The sequence below is a fragment of the Varanus komodoensis genome, unplaced genomic scaffold (genome assembly GCF_004798865.1).
Source record: "Varanus komodoensis strain SLA01 unplaced genomic scaffold, ASM479886v1 scaffold34_1, whole genome shotgun sequence".
NCBI classification, from domain to species: domain Eukaryota; kingdom Metazoa; phylum Chordata; class Lepidosauria; order Squamata; family Varanidae; genus Varanus; species Varanus komodoensis.
In genome coordinates this window covers 7,624,525-7,647,465 of record NW_025335854.1, presented here as the reverse complement: position 1 = coordinate 7,647,465, position 22,941 = coordinate 7,624,525, and the positions used below count along the sequence as shown (strand labels likewise).

At 37.6% G+C, this 22,941-nt stretch overlaps 2 protein-coding genes across 7 annotated transcripts in view; one reads left to right on the top strand and one right to left on the bottom strand.

The window, feature by feature from the left end:
* RALGPS2 (Ral GEF with PH domain and SH3 binding motif 2) overlaps positions 1-22,941 on the top strand; it is a 95,419-nt gene that overhangs the window by 42,830 nt on the left and 29,648 nt on the right. For all 6 annotated transcript variants that reach the window (XR_006415580.1, XM_044439149.1, XM_044439148.1 and 3 more), the window contains exon 9: positions 1,011-1,137. Coding sequence is in view for 5 of the 6 variants with exons in the window: in XM_044439149.1 (XP_044295084.1) it covers positions 1,011-1,137 (127 nt within the window). In the remaining variant the exon portion in view is untranslated. The remainder of the gene's footprint in view (positions 1-1,010; positions 1,138-22,941) is intronic.
* ANGPTL1 (angiopoietin like 1) lies at positions 5,846-22,806 on the bottom strand. Its single transcript, XM_044439154.1, has 5 exons — positions 21,986-22,806; positions 13,602-14,438; positions 10,188-10,381; positions 7,827-8,097; positions 5,846-6,651 (listed from the first exon to the last, which is right to left on the bottom strand). The coding sequence occupies exons 2-5, from the start codon at positions 14,425-14,427 to the stop codon at positions 6,464-6,466; spliced, it is 1,479 nt and encodes a 492-aa protein (XP_044295089.1). The 5' UTR covers positions 14,428-14,438; positions 21,986-22,806; the 3' UTR covers positions 5,846-6,463.

The window sequence follows — 22,941 nt, the reverse complement described above, 5'->3', positions numbered from 1 at the left end:
TCTCTTTTCTTAACTATGAATCTTGAAAATAGTGGCAAAAGTTTCAGCAGCAGCTGAAATGACAATTCATGCTCTGAGACCTTGCTTCCTTCTCACTTCCAGTGGTCTTTCTGTACAGAAAAGCTGCACAAATGAATAACATGCCTGTCCAGAGTTTTTTACTTCTGCTCAGGTTACCTGAGATCAAGAAAGGCTTGAACTTGAAATTGAAGCATGTTTGGCCAAGAGATAGTTTGGAGATATACTTAATTCATTGAGCCCAAAAACCCTGATTGATTTTTGATCAATTCATTGGCTTGGCAGTAATGTGTTTCTGTTGTATGTTGCTTTTACATGGTTTTATCTGTTGTCCATTCAGATGTCTCACAGTTGGTTATAAGAGTTTTGTGGGATCCAGAGAATTAAATTTATTATGGTGTAAACTTCTATAGGCTGCTAGATTCAGTTCTTCTGGTCACGAAGTAGACTCTAGTCCACAAAGGTTTGTCATAATCAATGTGTGTTTTAATGTCATACAGCTCAGGTTGTGTTTTCTGCAACACAACAGCACATCAGTCCTCTGGAAGCTTCTTTTAATCCAGATATCTTAATGAAATACACATGTATAAGGATTATGGTTACTTTGTAGTCTTATGTAAATCCCTAGAATTTTTCCAGGTTATAACTTCACTGGAGATTGTTCATCCTTGCTTGTGCTTAAGTATTTGATTTAAATGAGAAATACCATAGTCACAAAAGATGCATGATTTATATGTTTTTTCTTCACGTCTGCATTTCTTGGTCTTCTATTAAATACACCGCTACGTCTGCATTTCTTGGTCTTCTATTAAATACACCGCTAGTGAGTTATTCAGTACTACTTCTGATAGTCATTACATTAATTTCACATGTATCATAATTTCATATTTTTCTTTAGGTAGTTCAAATGATTGTTATATTGTTGGAGAACAAAAATATAATTCTCATAATAATTATCTTTGATTCTTCCCCCCCGCCACTCTTACCCAAAGTTATTGAGCCGAAAGGACAAAACTACTTTTGACAAATTGGAATATATAATGAGTAAAGAAGATAACTATAAAAGACTTAGAGACTATATAAGCAGTTTGAAGATGACTCCCTGTATTCCTTATTTAGGTAAGATATTTTTAAATTAAACTATATCATAAAAATGGCAATGCCTATATAGTGCCTATGGACAAGATAATTTTTTTCATAAATCCTTTAAAATATTGGTCAAAACTTGTTTCTCTTGAAGGAGAATATCATGTGAAACTTTTTTCAGAAGTAGTGTCTATTTGCCACAGCTGGGTTATGTTAATAACCATTCTTCATATTGAGATAGCCAACACACATCTGCAATGTATGCCTGAAAAATCTATTAATTTTAACATGCCAGAGGAACATCTTTTAAGTTTGATGGTGGAAGTAAACAAGCTATCTTGTCCTTTTGAAGATGGTTCCCAATAATATTTGCAGTTACTTTAATCAAAAGAAACTAGACATATATAATGAAGTTATGATGTTTCTATTATAGTGATGTCAGAGTATTTGTTAACCAGTGTTCATTCCTGGCTTTGTTAAGCATTTTGATAATATGGACATTCATTTTAAACTTTCTGGGCTGGTAAAAATATAATGGGCCTAATCTCTTTAATTGTGGTTAAGGGAAAGTCTTGGTACCAGCATTAATCATGGTGCGCACTGAGCTGATTTCCTCTTAACCAGTGGCTTATTAAGGAACTTAAAAGCATGGTTAACTGGAGCACTTGGTTTATATTAACCTCAACTAAGATGGGAGGGGAGGAACTACACGTAGGACGTACATGGCAAGAAATTGAGGTTTTTGTATCCCAGGTGGCTATTTGTACCAGAATGCTGCTTTTGTAGTACTCTTTGCTGGATGCAGTATGGATGTGTTTAAGAACAGTCATTTTTATGGTCTTGGGACCATAAGATTGTTTGGATGCCCCCCCTACAAGGCTGAAGACAATGCTCCAGTCTCAGAAGGTATAGTCATCTCCTGACCCTCCTTCCATTCTCCCTAAGCCCGGTACAGAAAGAACCACTGTGACTGCTCTCCACATTCGAAAAAGTGATCGAGGAGGAAAGGGGAAGTTCTGGTAGGGAAGAAGGCCAACAAGGGCAGGATACAAGTTATCCTTCGCCTCTTCCAGCGTTATTCCCTCCCCCTCTGAATTACCTTCACAAGGCTGACTAAAAAGCCCATCTAGCAAAATCTGCAGTGCAGGAAGGCCAGGAGGCAGAGATCAGGGGCTTCTGACCACCAAGGTCACATTCCAATCTTGCCCTGCAAGATTTTGTTGGTGGTAAGTTTCTATGCCCTGTTTTTGGCTTGTAGAATCATGCATTGTGTTATCAGGCATCTTGAGCACGTCATGAAATTCTCTTGCGCTTAAGTGGTATAGGGGTAGCATGCCTGAGCCGACAGAGAATGTTATCGTATTATTCATGCATGTAGAAGGAAATTGTAGTGAGCTATTTATTCTGTATAAAGTTGAAACCTATATTTGAGGTTGAAAAATAGGTAATGGTACATGTAAATTTACAAAAGTTTAATCTGAAGCTGTGTGTTAACTTCCAAAATGAAGTTTTACAGAGCATATGCAAATAAATTTTTAAATATGGAGTTCAGGCAGAACTCAATTTAAAAGGTGTTAGAGCAAGAAAATTAGTTTGTGTCTTGTGTTTTCAGGAGGGATTTGATTTCATGAATTGTTTCCTCAGATACTTTTTAACTGAAAGTGGAGTTTGTGCAAAACTGTGGCATATCTGTGCTAAATGCTGCAATTTCTTATAGTAAGGAGATGGTAATTGGCAAAACTTTAACTCATTTTGTCCTGACTACTTGGAGAACTAGTTTTACAATACCTGGGAAGAAAGTTGCTGTTTCTATATTACAGCTTTGAATAAGAAAGCCATTAAAATAGTGATTTGTTCCATGATGCACTGTAGGAATTGGCAATTTATGTGTCATACCCTTTAGAACAAATCACTTCATGAATTAGTTTCTTATACTTTTTTGTTTTCCTCATAAAACATTGAGGCAACATACTTCATAGTCAAAATACCGCCCTAAGGAAGCAAAATCACAGGAGAAAACATTCCAAATCTGCAATATAACAATTTAATGTACTGTTTTATGTGCATGTTATTTTCCTAGAGAAAAAAATAAAGTATAAAATTACTGCATTCAGCCTTGCTATACACTAGCTCTACTGCATGTTCTAGTAGAAAATGGACAACTTTTATTTTCCTTCCATTAGCCATGATCCAAAGAGCATCATGTGAAAATGCAACATTCTTCTGTGTATGCTGGACATGGATTGTACACTAGTTTTTCCCTTTTAGTGGCTCCCCTTTGTGCCCTTCCAAAGAGTTCAGCATCCACAACATTTGGCTAGCATTTTTAGAGCCAAGAATTTTGGTAGCTATTGACCACTGCTCTTTGGGAGATTTGTTTCACTCCTTCTAGTTGTCTGTGGGAGCACCAGAAGTAGTAAGGAAGTACCTGTACCTCCTATAAAAGCCCCAGTTCAAACAAGAGAAACTACTACTTTTTGTACTTCTCTAATGTTTCATAGAGAAAGGTTGGTATGTTTCCCCCAGTTCTACTGGGCATTTTTGGTTCTTTTGTGGCATAAACTGTTGCTCACACTGATAACTTATGGAAATGGAGTGAAAAAATCCTATTGCATGGCCCTTTGGATCCTGGCCTTTTTATTTTATCTGAAGAAGTAAGGTACCTCATTAAAAATGGGTTTTTTAAAATCCTGAAATTTAACATAATGAAATGCATGTACTACTGCAGTAAAACAGTTCCAAAAATTATGCAAAAACAATTTTAAAAGTTAGTGCAATATGTACTTATCATGGTTTCTTGCAGTAAAAACATCAACAGTCATACATTTAAAAATACGTGATTTGAATAAAGAATTTCTCAGTGTCGGTCCAGGTGAAAATTATGGTGGGTACTTCACACTGTGCTCTTTTGAAGATTTTACACATAGTGCATAGTGGCTGCAGACCACCTAGCTTTTTTTTTTTTTAAAGCTTGTTAAAACCCCAAAAAATGTTGTATGGGTCTATCAAAATAATGCAAAAACAAAATCAGCATTCATCTGGTTGCTTGAAATCCTTCACTGCTTCTCCTGATTGCTGGAAATGAGGTTTAATGAAGGAAGAACACCCAAGTTAAAAAATGCAGTTCAGATACATTTTGGCCTTTTCAGTAACCTGTAACCATTGAACCTTCAAAAATTTAGATTAATAGACTGTGATCCCCAGACCTCGTTCCAGCCCAGCGCCTTGTTGTCTGCTGTGCTGCTATGGGAGGAAAAGACAAGCATGGCAAATGTTTCCTCAACATGGAGGAATTAAATATGTAAGAACTACTTTTCAGTCATAGATTGGCAATACCAAGTACTATTTGTTGTTGTTAGTCACGAAGTCATACCAACCCATTGCCTGTCCAAGTACTATATTCAGTATGATATAATTGTTTTTTTGGCAGACAGAGCAATTGTTAAGAGATTCTTTGAGCCTATCATTTGAATAAGAAAGAGGATAATCATTGCAGTAGTTGAATTTCTATTTAATGCTAAGGATTGGTAGTTTTCCCATTGTGTTAGGTTGCATAAATGCCAGGTTACTAAGACATCTACTAGCAAAACAGTTGCAACTCTATCTGAACTTCATTACTCACATCTTCAGTGTTCATGGAACATGTGGGTGCAGATTGATGCATCTGAATTATTTGCTGTATTAATAACAAGCAAGCAGTCTCTAATACTTCAATATCCACAACTATGTTCTAATGCTATTGTTAGAAAGTCCTTTATACACAATCCTTTTGGCTGCTTGTATAATAAGCAAGGTTCCCAAGCAAAATTTTACTTGAGAAATCACTGTACAATGCATTGATATGTGTGCAAGTTATATATTTAATTTATACAGTTCATGTCCTGTTATCTGCAAATGGCCTTTGATCTTTTCTGTGTCAACCTTTTTGGCAACCTAGAATTTATGGTGAAATATTTTGCGGAATGCTTGGCAATCAATGAGAATTGTTAGTCTGAATATACTAGTTGCAGTGATATTTTGTACAACTACAATATCCATGTGTCCTGAATATATTTTTAAGACAGCTGATGACCATATATGCATTAGTAATACATAGTTCCTGTTAGTAAGCACCCAGATCATAAATGAATTAAGCACTCCTAATAATTGTTGAACAGTATTTTCTTTCCATGAAAAATGCATAATATAGGTCATTAGGTTAGGACAGGCATCTCTGATATTTCTGGGTTGGTGAGTAGATTTGGAATTTTGAGAGGATGTTGTGAATACTCACACAAAATGGCTGGCACACACATAACTGGTCACAAAACATGTAACGTTCTGAAAGGCAAACTAGGGGGACTAAAAGTAAAATAATTTGCCCAAGAGCCTAAGTGCAAACAGAGGTGGGGTCTAAGTTCCAGAATTTAAAACAACTCTTTTAAACCCAAATAAAGAAGGTGTTGGAGGGTAGAACTTTGCATCATGCTAGGCTGCCAATTTTGGTAGACTCCAAAGGAGGTACTCAAGGCTGGCTGACTGATTTATCCATTGGATCTCTTCCCCCCACATCATTAACCAGAAGGCTCCCTGAGTGTGTGCCCACAAGTACCATTTTGGAAATACCAGGGTTAAGAGCATATCAGAGCCTCTGAATTCAGCCCTTCACTCACCTGAGGCTAATAATACTAACCTAAATCACTAAAGGATGTGTAGTAATTCAATAAATTACTGAAGAATGTTGAGCACTTAGAAAAAGTGTGGTATAAATACTAACATTTTTAAAGTTTTATTTAGAATTAAAGTATAAACTTAAACTCCCTATCCCAAGGGTAGCATAAAAGCTGTACTATACAATAGTTAACTCTGTAAAAAGCAGTGTCCGATAAAAGCTGTCGTATACAATAGTAACCAATGCTACATTGAAATAACAATGCTTTATTTGATGCAAAATATGCTTGCAAAACCAGAGCTTCTTTCTGGTTTTTTGTCTGTTTGGGGCCTCAAAAAACCAGATCTCCACTTTGAAACAAAAACATAAATAGTTTTAAACCTATGAAAATGAATTGATTTGCACACTTAATGCACAAGGACAGTATCTCATACTTTAGTTTCAGAGCTCAGCCATTCAATATTCATAACTTTTTCTGTAGCTTACATAATTAGTGAGCTTAACGAAAGCCCATACATCTTGGATTGATATATGATTTTAATTGCAGCTTTCTCCTGGTTTGTGAGCAATTAAGAACTTGTATAATGAACATATACAATGTTGCAACAAGAAATGTTCAAAAAATACTTTAAGGAACTCTGCAGAACAAATGCAACATCTCTTTGAAATTCAAGAGCAGGCTTGATTTTTTTAAACAATTGGAGTGTCTCAGTCAATGGGCCTGATCATCATCTGAACTGCTTTTAAGGAGTATGAGCCACCTCTATACTCAGCCCAAAATATTCCATCCTGGTGCTTGCTTCTGTAATGTCCTCCTCTGTACCACACTCCATTGAGATTAGAATGAGCACAGGCATTGTACCACCAACCTCCTTTATGAAAATGAGCACAGTTTCCTGTGAGAAGAATCAAAACATTAACTACAATTTCACAGCACAAGCAAATTATAATTTTCTTTTAATCAATGGAAAGTTAACCTTGCAAATAATTTTTACCCTGTCTGCATTTCTACAAACTGTTCCTCTTCCTCTTTTTAGTGATGGGTGTCACAGTATCAATCAGGAGGAAATACATCCCTATTTATGTGTGTACATGTGTTCATGAACTATCCATCATATACTTAGAAGAGATTATGGGAAATTGGATTTGCCCATGCAGATTTCTTACTCTGTTACTGTTCTCACATTGCACACAGGAGGGAAACACATACCGTAATTTTCCGTCTATAAGACACCCCCATGTATAGGACACCCCCCCCCCCACTTTTCTTACCATCTCCGAGCGAGCAAGCTGCTACTGTGCACACGCACCTGCCGCCTCCCCATGTGCACGCCCACGCCAGTCACCCCCTCGACCATGCCCACGGTTCTCCTCTCAGCCCCCCATGTATAAGACTCCCCTCCATTTTTAGGTAAATATTTTAAAGAAAAAGTATCATCTTATACACGGAAAAATACAGTACATGTCAGCTGCCCCCCCAAGTATATTTGTCCTTGGGAAACAGTTTGACAGTACATAATTGATTTTAAATCTGAGCCTTGATGTGGGTTTATACTAGTCTTCATGCTTTTAAATTGCTAATAAAAAATATTCTTCTAGCCATTCAGTGTGTTACAAAGCATAGTTCTGTATATCAGTAACTAGTATATTTGTAGCCCTTTTCAAAGGCTGAATCACCTCTAAATCAAGTCACCACTTGATTTAAGTTGTAATGCCCTCACATAATGAGGATGGGTACTTTTCTCACGATAGAGCAAGATGCAGAGGTCTAGTTTGTTCTGACATGGCAAATGCCAGTTCTCAGCACACTGTTTTAGTGAGGCTCATGGAGCTTCAGCACCTAGCTGTACAGAATTTTAATCAAATAAATAAATTGCTGAAAGCAGCATGCAAGTTGTGCATATTTGTGGGTTATCCTGCATGCAGATGCTTTGCATAAAAGCCTACATTATCCATTTTAAACTGAAGGTGTCTTCTATGATTTCATTTAGAAATTGTTCTGTACTTTAGTGCTTGATCAGAATTATTTCTTTAGTCTTGAAACATGCAAAATGTAATTTGCATTTCCTACCTGTGTACATATCTCTGTCTCGATCCAGTGTTGTAAATTGTTTTCCGTTGTGCCATATCATGGAGTCACCAGCATTCCCTTGGTAAGTGCCTAGACGCAATCGATAAAATTCACTTTCTGGCTCCAATCGAAAACTGCTGTATTCTGCATATACTTTTTTATTACTCCAGTCTTCTAGTTCAATCAGAAGTCTGTAATTGTCCTGATTAGAAAGCAAGTAAATGTTTTCCAGTCCCAGCCAGTATTCTCCTGCAACATTTCCAAATCCTTTCTGTTAAAAAAAAAATCTGATTAGTTCATCTTGCATTTGACATTTAGAAAGGTCTTCATGTATATTTAGCATGCGACAGAAAACAATCATGGTCCTTTTCTTGGGGTAAATTAACGATTGAAATTTCACCTTTGGGGACAGTCATTGATTACAAAGTCACAAGTATGTATTGTCCTTGTTCTTGATCACCCCATTTTGCATCACCCCATGTTCTGTGATAGTTATACTATCTGTTTCCTTGCATTGCCTCCTATGTTATTGACCGGGGGGGGGGGGGGGGGGGGGACATGACTCACAACCTTAATAATATCAAGATACTGTGCCCGATACTACAAGGCCCAGATAGCCTCAGTGACCCAGTTTACACAATCAAAACAAGCATCCATCGCTTAAATTCCCAGTGTGTGCCAGGCACTGTTTATTTCCCTAATCTGCCCAGATGCAGCTTGTATATCATCCCACTCCAGGCAGCATGACTTGCTTGAGGGTGCAACAACTCTCAAATAATCCACAGACTGTTTTCCAGTGGCATTCCTACTCATTGCCTTGTTTTCTGCTGTTAGGTCCCATCCTCTCCAAGCCATAGGCTAAGCCCACATTGGAGCATTACGTGTGTACACAGCATACCAGGATGGAGGTAGGACAAGGACAAATACCCGGCCTGAACAAATCAGGATGTCATGAGGGTGCAGAGATTTTACTTGCCACGCTGCAACTGCTTTTGCAGGTTGCTTCTCCTCTGTGTCCATTTTGTTTGTTTTCTCAATAGTAATAATAGGACTGCAGTGTTTAGTCCATGAATCAGTAAACTGACTTAAAACTTTTATTCAGCTGATAAAGTGTTCCAATTGGACAACTTTTTAATACATTATTTTGAATCCATATATTTATAAAAACTGCAAACAGCAACCTTTGTTTTAGAAGAATCATTCCTTCCTGTGTTAGAGAAAGAAGAGGGAATGGCTCCTTTTAAGATGTTTGCTGTAACGCATACATTAATCATCTCAAATTTTTAATTTATATATTAGTAAAACCCAAGAGTTCTGAAGAGAAAAGGCTTACTTTGTGTTGATTGTTTTTAATCAATCAGCATCACAATCCTGTTACCATTTACTTAGAAATAAATTGCACTGTGTTAGGACTGAAGACTAAAGAGTGCTTCCAGGGAAGATGCTTACTGTGCAATCACCGTGTCTCATTCACTGCCTTGTATGAGGAATCCAGATGACAGTGTATTCAATTTGTACCCTTTCCGTATTTTCCCACAATGTCATCCATATTTTTCCTTGCCAGAAAAAAATAATTGAGGAGGAAAAGATGAAAAACCTGCACAGTGCCTTTTGATTAGTAGCATCAGATGCCTGCTCCCAATGTGAAATAAAATCATCTTTATTTGTACAGCAATTACTATAAAGTTTTAAATAAAAAAAATGAAAAGATAAGTTTTTGTCCCAAGACTCGTGGTCTTAAATACTGACAAGATAATAGGAATGTGAAATTAAAGTGCAGATTAAGATTTAGTGAGAGTCAACTGCAATAACATTATGTAGCATCCATAAAAATGACATCTTTGTCTGCACATCATGACTACCCAGGGCTTAACCAAACCCTGTGTTAGCTATGCATGAGCAGGAGCATGCTAGCTTCTGCTCAATTGCTGTGGCTAAATTAAACAATCTCCAGATGCTGTGTCCTTCAGTAGTTTTTTGTTGACATCCAAACCCAGGATTGCAGGTGTTTGGGGGACTTGTAACAACTCATACCAGTAATCCATGGGCAAATCATGAGCCTGAAGTCTAGGTTCTCCCCACCAACCTTCCAAGCCCAGAAGGGTGCATGGAAGCAAGCACATTTGTTCACTTCCACTTCTTTATCAACAATCCGGAGTTACTTAACAACCTGTGGGTTGTTTATGATGTGTGAACTGGGTCAATCATAGTTAATGTTGATGATCTTAATACTAGAATACTAAACTAGGCACAAAAAAGTATCTGGCCCAGGTATGCCTTTCAATCATGGTCAGGAGAGACATGCAATTTCCATCTTACATCTACACTTCAGTGTGTTTGCCCATATGTAAAAAAGGTTACCTTGTAATTATCCCAGTTTGTGAAGAAATTCACAGAACCATCCATTCGCTTTTGTATTACTGTCCAGCCCCCAGGATCAAGGCTGTTCTCACACCATAACTGCACTGGCCCATGGCTGTTCTCAGACTTGATCATATAAATCCCGGTACTGGAATAGCCAGCTTGTTTGGCTTCTTGGCAGTCTTTGAATGGTCCTTGTGAAAACAATTTGACATTGAAAAATAGGTTGAGTTTTGTCATGATTGCATTGGAGGTATAATGCTTCCTTCGGACTGTTAACCTGGCATGTGTAAGGATGACCAGATACAAGAAACTATTCTGTGAACAGTGCAGCCTATTTTGCTGGTACTAAAACTATTACTAGAACGCTAGAACTAACAGTTGTCTGACCAGCTGTTTCCAACTGTTCTATTGGTATAGATTTGCCTTTCCCCAAATGTTTTTCATCTGTACTTCCAGTAATTAGGAAGCCCTTGCCTGCCATTTAACTACATATACCTGTTCATTACATGTCAGACAAACTATATAATAAAACATTCTAATAGGTAAATGCAATTTTGGTTTGTATTAATGAAAATTAGTAAAGGAAAAATGGTTTACTTAGAAATATACTTTAGCATCACATAAAGATGACATGCGTAAAATAAAAAATTGCTTATTTTTAAACAGAATATTTCTAAAGATTCTTAGATCTTAATAGCTTAACAGGAAATAGACTATCCCTTGTGATTAGACTTGTAGTCCTAATACTTTAAAAAGGAGAGATTTGATTCTACTTACCAAGTTCCAATTTGGTATTGAATACAGTATTTAGGTAAGAGAGGTCATGTGAGCTTTTAATAAACTCCCTGGTTACAAAATCAACATACGCTTTTACACCCAGTCTCCCAGTTAGGAACATCCAAATTAAGAACAATCCTTACAAATGAGCAAACCTGGAATGAGCTCAAGTGGCAAGCAGCACCTGTGAGCAGTGATCATCAGGTAGTGAGGAGAGGAAGGAAGGCAAGACTAGGAAGGCAAGGGAAGGAGGAGGGGAAAGGCAGTGAGTGACACAAGGCTGAAACAGAAAGCTACTCTAGTGGTAACCACCATCCCAGCAGTACAACCTTGACTCTCCAACACCAGTCCCATCTCCATCATCATCTTCCAGTTAATGTTTGGCTTAACGTTAGCTGAATTGTTAACCCTTTTTACTATTTTTTCTGTCTTTATATCTAAACTGTTATAAGAACTGTACCTACCTACATACAGATTCTTTCTCTCTCTCTCCAGTAGCTGTAGTTACTTTATTACTATGTTGTTATCATTATTAAAATGCTGTATTTTGTATATAAGATCTGTTAGTGTATATGGAACTGTTTCTTCCATGTTTTATATGCACTGTATATACACAATCTGACTTGCATACAAATTTAAATTAAAGACATTCTCGGGAACAGAACTCGTTCTTAACCTGAGGATCAGGGGTACATTTTATTAGCTCATAGGTAATATTTAAGGTCTCATAAATTTGGACTCACCATTTTAATTACCTCAATATTAGTAAACATTCCTAAAATATTAAAATATGCCAAAATAAAAAGTTTACATATACTTCTATTTTGGATTATCAATTTTGGATTATACCTTTGAAGATCCTTATATAAATTTAAGTCTATAATTTTCAAACATCAGCATAGCAAGCTTTTTAATGTCTATACCTCACACAATAGTTCTTGGTCATTAATTTACAAGCAGAAACCTGAAGTAGAACTTAATCCGCAGCAGCACTGTCACTCAGAGTGACAGACTCTCAAGCATGCATGCTAGCTTATTAGCAGTTCTTATGGAACAGAGGGGCAGCTTAGTTTTACTGTCTCCAAAAAGATGTTAAGAATCTGGTCCTAAATCCTCCATGCTTAGTGAGGCTCATGGATTAGCCAACCAATAGATCACAGATTGCCACATTACTGACTGTGGTTCTAAGGCCATGATAGCTGCCGTCTCTCTCAAATAGCATGCATGGCTCTGTATCTCAGGCCTTCATCAGGGGGGCAGATCAAGGGTACGAGACATTCCATTCAATGACAAGGACCCACTGATGGCACCCATGGATAACACCCTCAGCCACATTCACAAAAGGAAAATGTCAGCTCACAAAATGGGAGTGGTCGCTTCACCAGAGCCATAGTCTCTTGGGTCACTTTTCCTCACAAGGTATCTCTCTTCCATAACTCTGGAATGAGGTGACATAGGCTCATCCATCTGCACCCATGAGGTACTACCACCCTCTTTGCATCCTTACATGGCATAGTCATCTTCCTGTAAGCCTTACTGCTTTTCAGTAACCCTTAGGTGTGAGTCACAGAGACCAGAAAAGAATACACGGCAGTATTCAACTGCTGGGATTAACTTCCAGGCTTGGCTTCATGGTTGCTAGATTATCGCCAAGAATGTGCTGAATAAAACAGGGTTATTGAGTACAATATTCCTGCATTCATCCTGCCCTCCAAGTAACATGCAGCCTTTATTTCTTCACTGGCCACCATTATTACTACAATACTTTTAGACCATAATTCCTTACAACTCACTAAAATGTTGTAGTAGCCATGTACATACCATTAAAAATATGAGTATTAAGCTCAGTTTCAATTTTCCTTTAATGATCATGCCCTTACAGCTAATGTGTGCCAACAGCTAATGTATGTGGAAACGTTAAGTATCCACAAATGGTTGACAGTTTGATTCAAGCATTAGTTCAACTATTAGTTGTCTGAATGATGTATTATCTTTAAAATAAATTCAGTCTTTATGGGTGTAGGAAAAAAAACTATCACCAGCATCATTTCCTATATTCAAACATTATAGAGGCTTGCAGCCATAAGGGACTATCTGCACATATATATCTTAAGCACAATTATGAGGAAAGGGATTAGGCCTGCACTGTCCAAGGTGCATCTGGAAAGTAATTGCTTGTAACAACTAGAAGAGATGAAGCAAATAAATGGGTTGGGAGAACAGCATGTGTTACTTCCCACCACCAGCCCTCTAACAAAATGCCCATCCGTCTAGCTGCCCTACCCCTTCCACTTTTTTAATTATCATGTTCTTAATGACAGCTGGAATTGCTGTGAAATCGGTTTCTGTTGGTGCTGAAAAGGAGTTGTTCAAAGGAATTGTTTAGTGTGGTGGAGCTTAGATTCCAGCTCAGAATTTAGGATCAGTGCCCCATTTTTGAGGTTTTGGCAGGTCAGCCCTACTTGAAAGCAAAGAAGTATGTGAGGCAGGCTTTGGGGCAGAAGACGGGCATCTGAGGGCAAGAACAGACACATTTTGGCTGGTGTATTGTCCACTTTCACTATCAAAATGCTTCCACATAGCTTTAAGAAATTAAAAAAAATGTTCAGATGCAGCTTATAGTAAGTGCCTCACCTTCATTGATTAAAGTTAATGGTGGAATCTTGAAAGGGCTTTTTGTAGGTGTCGTAGCTGGATCAGGAGGTGGCCTTACATCTCTGTCTCTAGGATAGCTGGGATCTCTCTGAATTTCATTACTTCCATGGAGTCCTGGAGTGTACTGTTGACTGTTAGGAATGTGGTGTGGTACCACTGGAACTAAAGGTGGAGAACCATGTGTGTCTTGCCGTGAGAATATCCGTAGGCACTGTTCTTCCAACAATGAGATGATAACTGATTGATTATTGACAAGATCAGTTAATGCCGCATATTTTACTTCAAGCTCTCTATATCTTGATGTCATCTTTAGCATTTCGGTTGTGACGTTGAGGATTTTGTTTTCCAGCTGGGAAAGCTCGAGTGAATTGTCCCGTTTGCGGATTATCTCATGTAGGAGCTGCATATACAGCTGAGTTACCCGGGAATTCATGTTACGGCTCTCTTTTCTCAGCAGTTTTACTTCATTTACTATATTGCCATCAACATCCACCACTAGCTGCAAGAGATCAATCTCTCGCTTTTGTTTGGATAATACATCTTTCAGATTCTCAAGATCCATTCTAGTAATTTCATCTCTTTTGTTCTCTGTACTTGGGCCTCTGGTGTTGACACAAATTGGTCCAGTTATTTTTTGTTCAGGGACAATAAAAGTGTAGCCACATTTTCTCCCCTCCTCTCCTGCTTCTGTAGAACGTGGAAGTCGTCTCGGAGAGTTTTTATTGAGCTTAGACTGTTCTGTATAGGGTCCATTGGATAATAATAGTAGTAGCAGCAAATTCAGAATCCATGAGAATGTTCTCATTTTCAAGTAAACTGCATGAAGAAAAATAAGACAGTTATTTTTAATATAAAGACCTTAACAGTACATTAAAATCAACACCAGTCTATCAGAGGCAATAAAGAATAATGCTGAAGCTTTAAAGAATAATGCTCTTCTTTATTAACAGAAGATGAGGCTCCTTATTTAGAGTGGTGGATAGTATGCAGAGTACAACCTGTAAAATTTTGGCTTGTTAACTTGCTTCTAATCACATGCAGCAAATTAGAATAACTTCTGGACCAGGTGATCAGATTTTCATTCCCTAAATAAGAGCTTCCTTCAAATGAATTCGCTACAATGTGAAGCCATTTCAGCATGGTACAATCCCATGTTGCATGAGCCTGTTTCACGGGAAGGATCCACACAGTCCCCATTCATTCTGGTTATGTGGTTCATGTGTTTCATTGCCGTAGCATGAGATATCACCACACTGGTGCAACTTCTGTGCTGCAGGGTGTGTATGTGAAGGGATCCTGAGTAACATAGTGGTGTAGATGACCATGCCTTTGCAGGCCAGTCATTTTTATGGTTCCCTTTGCAAGACTGGCATGGCTAGCAGCTTCAAGTTAGCTTGCTTATATATAAAGTATGACTAGCTGCTTGGAACCTGATGTGCAAGCAGACTTACCTGTAACTGTAGAAAAGATGACATAAATTTAAATATGCAGTTGGTTCCATAAATGAGTAAGGCAAATATAATTTGAGGCATATTACGATAATTGAGGAGTGTAAGAATTTACTGTGTCCATCTTTATTTTCAAATCCAATACTGATACAATTCCCACGAATATTATATTCTCATTGGTCAGATATTTTCTTTCTATATGTATTATACACAAGGAAATCAGTGGCAGATTGCTTGCTCTGTGCTTACATGGGCTCTAATTTGGCTTCTTTGTAGATCATAGTGGATGAGGATGTTCAAAACCCTCAGCATCTTGTGAGATTTCTTGTTTCTTGCACCACCATCCTATTCCACAGGCATAATTCAAATGTGTCAGATGAACTGAGTATCTGGGGTCAAATGGTACCTCCCACCACCACCTGTAGTAAGATGGCCCACATCAAATGGACTAATATTTTTCTATAGCAATCTTTTTTCCAGACTCCACTCCTTGCCCCAGCTCCTTTAAATGATGGTATCAGTTTCATCAGAAAAATACCAGTTCATGCATTTATAGAAGAGGTAGTAAATTATTTACAAGAATTGTAATAGAGATTGCCCACCTACTTTATGTAGCTTAAAGAGGATATATATTTTAGTTTTTTTGCCATTCATAATGTGAAGTAAAAATGGACAAGTAAAGCTGAAAACTGTCCCTTCTGTTGGCTGATAGTTTTTGTTCCAAGCAGCATGTTAATGCCATCCCTTTGCTGCTTCCCAGAGTTTAACTATCTGTGTCAAGAAATCCATTTCCTCTTTCAGATGCAGCTACCTGTAAAAACTCCCACTTCATAGGCCTGCACACATTCATTAAAACATCAGGGCCAGAGCAGACCTGCCAGATTAGACTGAATGACTTTAGGGAGAATTTCATGTCCCTTTCCAAAAGCCTGAAGAAACAATTCAGCCAGCTAGTGATTGGTTAAGGAGGCTTGCCTCACATTGTGGGAGGCTTTTGAATATCAAACAAGGGAGAATTGAGTGGTTGCTGCCTTCTTTTTTGCCTTCACTTCTTGTCTTTGTCCTCAGACTCTCTAGATAAGGGATTGGGCCCTGCCCTGTTTGTGGACATGTGCTTAGGTAATATAAAAGGTAGGTGCAGGTCGCTTCTGCTTTTATTGACTGATTTCTTTGCCTACTGCGTAGTTTCCAAATGTGTTCCATTTCTTGTATACCTTTCATTCCTTCCCCCATCCCTGCCCTTCCTCTGCACAGATAAGTGTAGCGCATATTGCAAGGTTTCTTCCAAGTAAGTCTTTGTTCTAAATCCAGAGACTTTGGCATGGTCAATTGTTCCTGCTTAACCTTTCAGCCTAGGGCTTTAGCCCTTGGTACTTAAGCCCTAAGAAATAAGGGCTAAAGTCTGGGAGTCCCTTGGATCAGGCAGAGGTGGATGGAAGGGGCGGTGGCAGCCTGCCTGCACTGCCAAGAGCTGGGGCAATCCACTCCCTCCCTGGCTTCACAGTGTGCTTATCTGTGAGGGGATAACTTGTCAAATGGAACCAGCGTTAATATTTGTTAGGTTATATTGATGACCTCCAACCAGTATGTTTTAATAGGACACCATAGCATGTTTTCACCATGCTATGAAAACTACCTAAACAACCTCACTTCTGTATCGTGCAGTGTGATATGGCACCTTATAGGAAGATCTTCATCCACAAAGATCTTCCCTGTTACTCAGGTATCATTGATGTTGTTTTGTATACCATGCATATTTATTTATGTACATATTTTAACTCTTCCTATCAAAATAGTTTTCTCTGTGGTTTGCAAATCATCAAAAGACTTAAAACATTAAACATTTAAATTCCAATGCAAATATTTAAAGCAAAGTACAATGTAAAACAACAAAAAGATAAAACAAATTGAGCCAATGTGATGTAATGGTACGTGTTGGACTGGTACTCAGTAGACCTGACTTCTAGTCCCCACTCAGCCTTGAAGTTCACTAGGTGACTTTGCGTCTGTTAGTCACTCTCAGCCATTAAGTTCACAGAGTGGTTGTTGTGAGAATAAAATGGAGGGAAGGGGCTCTATAAGCTTTCTTGGGTACCTTGCAAGGGAGGAAAAAAGGCAGCAGCGGCAATAGAATAGCCATATTAGTTGAGAATCATGTCTCTAAAATGCATGTGAGAAAACAAAAGTCTTTGCCTGACACTGAAAAGAGAACAATATAGGTGCAAAGTATTCTCTTTGGGAAGGCCATTCCATAATGTAGAGACCCACAGCTAAAAGGGCCCTCTCTTGTAGCTATCTGCCTGGCTTCCTTCTGAGGCAAACCTTGAAAGATGACCTCAGAGAATGACTAGATACTATTAATGATCAGCAAAATTAACTGATTCTCTACTGCAGTCCATGTGCAGGAACAGGCAGTCCCTGAGTTACAAATGAGTTCTGTTCCTGATAATGTTTTTAAGTCAGATTGGTATGTAACTCGGATCTTGCTTCCTTTTCGCACCAAGGAAATGCTAGAAGGATTTCCTTCTCCAGATGGGCAGGGTAAGAAGGCATGCCTTGGAGGCCCTCCCTCTTTCCCCATTCGCTTCCTCCCTCTCTATGGTGATAATTTTCCACGGTAGACCACAAAACTCCAAAAGTTTCCACATTCGTTACCACAAACTGTTTGTCTTTAACTAGGATTTTAAAATTAATAGGCTTTATGGCAGTTCATGCATAGGTACAGATGTGTATAACTCAGATGTGTATAACCTGGGGACTGCCTGTACTGATAAAATGTTACAGTAGAATATTAGAAAAAATTCCAGAAATACAGGAAACATAATTTAAATTTTGTGCCTGGTCTGAGTAACATGATGAGATCTTGTGCAGTCCTGCCCAAAAATCCCTTTTGTCCAACGTACCCACACTGTATGTGTACTACCCGGTGATTAATTACTTAGGAGCTGAGGGCGAGTACAATGCAATAAATATTTGATAGAGAAAGTGCCCAACCACATTCACATATTTTATTATTGTGGTGGTTAATGTCTTATTGTGTCTAATTTGTAAATTAAACTTTATAGCATGTACAATATATAGTGTTTGCTACTATCCATGGTTTCAGGTATCCACTGGGGGGCTTGGAACCTATCCTCTGCAGATACAGGAGTCCTACTGTATAGTTTATTGTATCAATATTTACAGCTTTTGGATATCAGAAAATTCAAGCTGACTTCCAACCATGCATCATTTCAGAGAAGATATATCAGAGGCAATCTGTATCCTGTTTTGCATTTTCTTTCAGTTAAATATGTCTTCATTGAATTTGAGAAAGTGCTAGGCAGTTGAGCACTTTGAGATGCACCCATATAGGTACTCAGAAGAGAATTTCTTTGTTTCTTTGTGCCTCGTCAAAGCATAAACTAGTCGTGGCTACAGCCAGATAGAAGCTTTTGGACCGATTCTGTTGTCATAGTGCATTTGGTTCAGTGTATGATACATTGATATATGTATATCAATGTATCATATATGTATGATATATGTAACTGATATATTTTAACCTTTTCCTCAGGTAAACACACTTGTGAGTGACAATGCTAGCTGTTTTCCATGTCGTTAGATATCAGTGACATTTGGCTTCATATGCAAAGGCTTCCCTAACAATTCCATCTCAAACAAGAATTTTTTCCGTTTGCCCATATAATAGCTCCAGGATTATTCTTGAATTTTCTTCCTCCTGCTTTCAGATACATGGACTCTGCTCTGTTCTTACCTTCTCAGGTGCTTTGTTATGTGAAGAAGTTTATACTTTAACACTATCTATTTACCTTGTGCTCTATCACTGTCTACAGAATATCTTCCATATTGTGTGTCCTGAAATGATCTTGCCAAATTGAATCCGATTTGCACAGTGCTAGTATAAAAACAAAGGAAGCAACTAATGTGTTTCTCAGTATTGGTTTCTTCGTTTTCTTGATACGTTCAAATGCACTATCATTGTAAATAAAGATTTGGTTATTTATTTATTTAAAGTTTTTCTATTCCATCCCATTACTAAAAGTCTCTGGATGGCTTACAAAGAACAAAAAGCCAAAGAACAAAAAAAACCACCACCACAACAAGTTTTCTCAGGGCTAATTCCTGAAACTTTCTTAATAAAGTTTGCTTTTTTCCCTCAGTAAAAAAATATATTGTTGATATTTAATTAGTAACAAAATATTTTAAAAAAGCAAAACTGTCCTAACTGCATTGCCCTAGTTCAACAAAGGCATCTGCTCAGGATTCATTAATATTGCAAAAAACAAAACAAAACAAAACCAAACCAAAAACCTTATCTTGTTGAAACTGTACGTGGAAAAATAGGTTTGCAATGGAATAGTAAGTATGAAAATTTATTCTAGCATATTTTAACGTGTGCACAAAAAGCCATTTGTTACTTGAATGGCAGTCTTCATATTAAAGTGCAGAAATCTTAGGGGTGGATGCTAAGCTGCAATATAGATCTGCATTCATTTTGCCATAAGTGGGAATGTTTCCATTTCTCATACCTTTCTGCATCATTGAATCTGGCAACATTTTGGATATCTTAAAAAACAAACTCCTCAGTCCCTGCCAAATATTTATAGTCTGAATAAACTACAGATTCCAAACCTAAGGTCCAAATGTGTTTGGTCTCATATAGTTGACTGATGAGGGAGACCATAATCTTAAGTGTCTTGTTCAGTTGTTCTACTTGCAAGTGCTTGACCTGAAATATTATATTAGATTATATCATCTGTTTAATAAAATCCTGCTGTTTCAAGTCATTGGCGGTTTATTCATCATCTGTGAAAACTGAGTTACTGAATGGAGGCAGTTGCTTTTCTTTAAGGACCAACACCAGAACTTTTCATTTACTTTTCTTATTATCTGCTTTGATTTCTTAGGAAACAAACAGCACTCATAGGTACATGCATTTATCTTTGAAAAAGCGTTCCTCTTCAGCACTTGCAGTGCTAAATTCTTTACTGTTAGGTAGAATCTAGAAAAGCAATTCATAGGGGTGCATGTTTAAAATGCTGTTGTATGTGTGCATGAGATGGGAGGAGCAATTTGGAGAGCCTGGTTTGCTTAAATTTTAGTTCATGCATTGATTATTTGCTTTGTCGTGTGGTTGTCATTATTTGATAGCGCTTTTGGTGAAGTGAACTAGGCATGTCTCCATATAATGGCAATTATACAGCGAACAAGAGCCACAAATGCAAACCTAGGTATTCCACTGTCAGTAATGAACTAGCAAGCACTTGGATTTCTTTATCTCCAATAGACTATAGTGAAGTCAGTCTTGGAGTCACCACCAATGTGAAAATCAAAGCAAACATCTACAACTAAACTGTAGCTTTCAAGGAATATTTAAATTTACTTTTACTAATGGTTAAAATGCTTCTATAAGCAGACATGGGCATGCTGAAAGAATATATTCCATATAATTTCTTTTGAAATCATTATTTAAAAACTTGGAAGTTTTGAATTTTAAATGCTCTTGAGAAGTGTTAAATTACACCCAAACAAAAACTGCAAGAATGACAGTCATTTATAGTTGCTTAAGGTCTGATATTTTTTCCATACAGTTAATTGTTCAAATGAACTGCTGATCTCTTCATTCATACTATCACAGATAGCTGCATGAATTCTGTAGACCTGGTTCCTTCCAGATATTTTGGACTTTGAGTTCCATCAACCCCAGCCAACCTAGCCAACGGTCAGGAATTTTGGGAGCTGTAGCCAAAATATCTAAAAAGCACCAGGTTGAGGAAGACTGCCCTAAAGCAATCTAGTTCCCCAGCTAGGTGATGTAATAAACAAGAAGCTTATATTCCATTTTGCTAAGAAAACACTATGATAAGGAACTGAACTTTTTAGCTACTGCACCCATTTATTTTATGTGCAATGGTACTTCTTTGAAATGGGATGCAAAGCATAATTTTAAGCACCAGTTATTTTGCCAAAGTGTTTTCATGTATTACGTAAGTGTTTCTGCCCCACTGCAAAATGAAAGTTCATTGTTACTTTTATTGGTTCTATGATAGTTAGGCCTTTCAAAGAAAACCTCCAGAGCTTAGAGTCACCTATTGCTCTTTATTTACCATGAAGATTACAACAATTGAGTGAACTTGGGCTGCACACGTTCAAAATGATCAGTTGCAGTCCAGGATCACTTCTATCTTATGCTGGATTTTTTTGTTTCCCCCTTGTAGGCTATTCAACAGTTTCTGAGTTTTTCAGACTACAGATAGCATTCCTTGGAGTAAGTTAGTTCATTAAAAATTATCCTAAGGAATTTGCTTCACAAGTAAGGATGCGTTGAATTGCAAAGGGTAATTCAAGTATGCCTGCGAAGCAACATTTTTAATGAATAAATGATCAAAAGTATTTGGTTGCACAATACAAATTGTTCTTCACAAATAGGGGAAATTAAGACTTTAAGTGTAGATTCTTGCAGCAATTAATATAGCTAGAAACCTGTGACAGTACTTGAGACATGCTGATTTATTAGTTTCATTTCCTGTTAGTCGGACCTCCCAACTTGATGTTTCAGTTCTAAGAAATACCAAAAATGCTTAGAGAAGTTAAGACTGTTCTTTATGATAGTAGTCAGGTAGCCAATCCCCCCCAGCCCCAAGTCAAATTGTAAAGGGGGAAGAACTGGAATTTTCCCTTCTTCCACTTTATAAGTACAACACAACTCAGTTGTTACTAGTAACATTACACATACTTTCTGTAACAGAGTAAAACAAATATAAAGTTAGGCAAAATAAATAAAACCGAAACAGTATGCATATTTATAATAAATTGTATGTAAGTGCAGTCTTGTCCCTATGCAATATATGGACAGTACTAACTTCAGAAAAGTTGCAGGCATATTAAGAACAAAGAAAATAGGTAAACACCAACCTTGCAACAACTTTTTCCTTTGAAGTAAAAATCCAGAGGCTTTTTCTGTGTATATTCTCCTCCTGAAGTCAGTACAGTTGCCCAGTAATTAATGTCGTTCTAGAGAGAACTGTTGCTTTGGCTTGCCATGTATTACATCCAAGTATGTATCACCCCATTTAATTTAATAAGAGAATTAACTATCACAATCATTTTCTTCTACTCCAAAAAACACAGACATTTTTTGAAGCTGCTCTGCTTTTGCCTTGTACTTGCATGCTGAAATGCACTAACCAGCAACAGCTGACCTTACTTCCATATACAGCACACTTGGGTGTGTTTCTTAAACAAATGCATGCCTAGGCTTAAAAGTCAGCCCATATATGATGTCACTGAAAGGGGGGGGCGCCTCCAAAGGATTTCCTACCCGCAACATTTGGAGAAGAGATGGAATTAGGGGGAGGGTATGAACAAGGAGAGATTGTTTGCTTATTTAAGGGGGAGCAGCAGATGGGGAAACAATAAGATTTTGGGCAATTGCAAAACACTTTTGCTTTGTTCTCTAAAAGTGCCTTTCATGTCGTTTCAGTAGTGAGCTGAATTTTGAGGAGAGGTTCTTTTTGTCTGATAAACTCAGTTTTTTTCTTTCCAGGTTGCATGAATACGTAGAACAGTAACATGAAACATTTGTAAAACTGAAGAGTGCAGACCAGCATGTCACATTCGATTCTTTTAAGTTTACTTAATGAGAAACAGTTCTTACTGCAGTGGTAATAAAGAAATGTTATGGAAGTAATATAGTGTTAACTTTTTGTGTTACATAGGCATAGAAATATGTAGTGGGGGGGGGAACATTGGTAATAAAAGAATGAACCACTTGCAGCCAAATTAAATGTTCAAATAGCAAAAGATTCCATATCCAACTGAAGCTGCATTTGATGATTTACTCACAACAGTGTCCACGTCATTTTACAGTT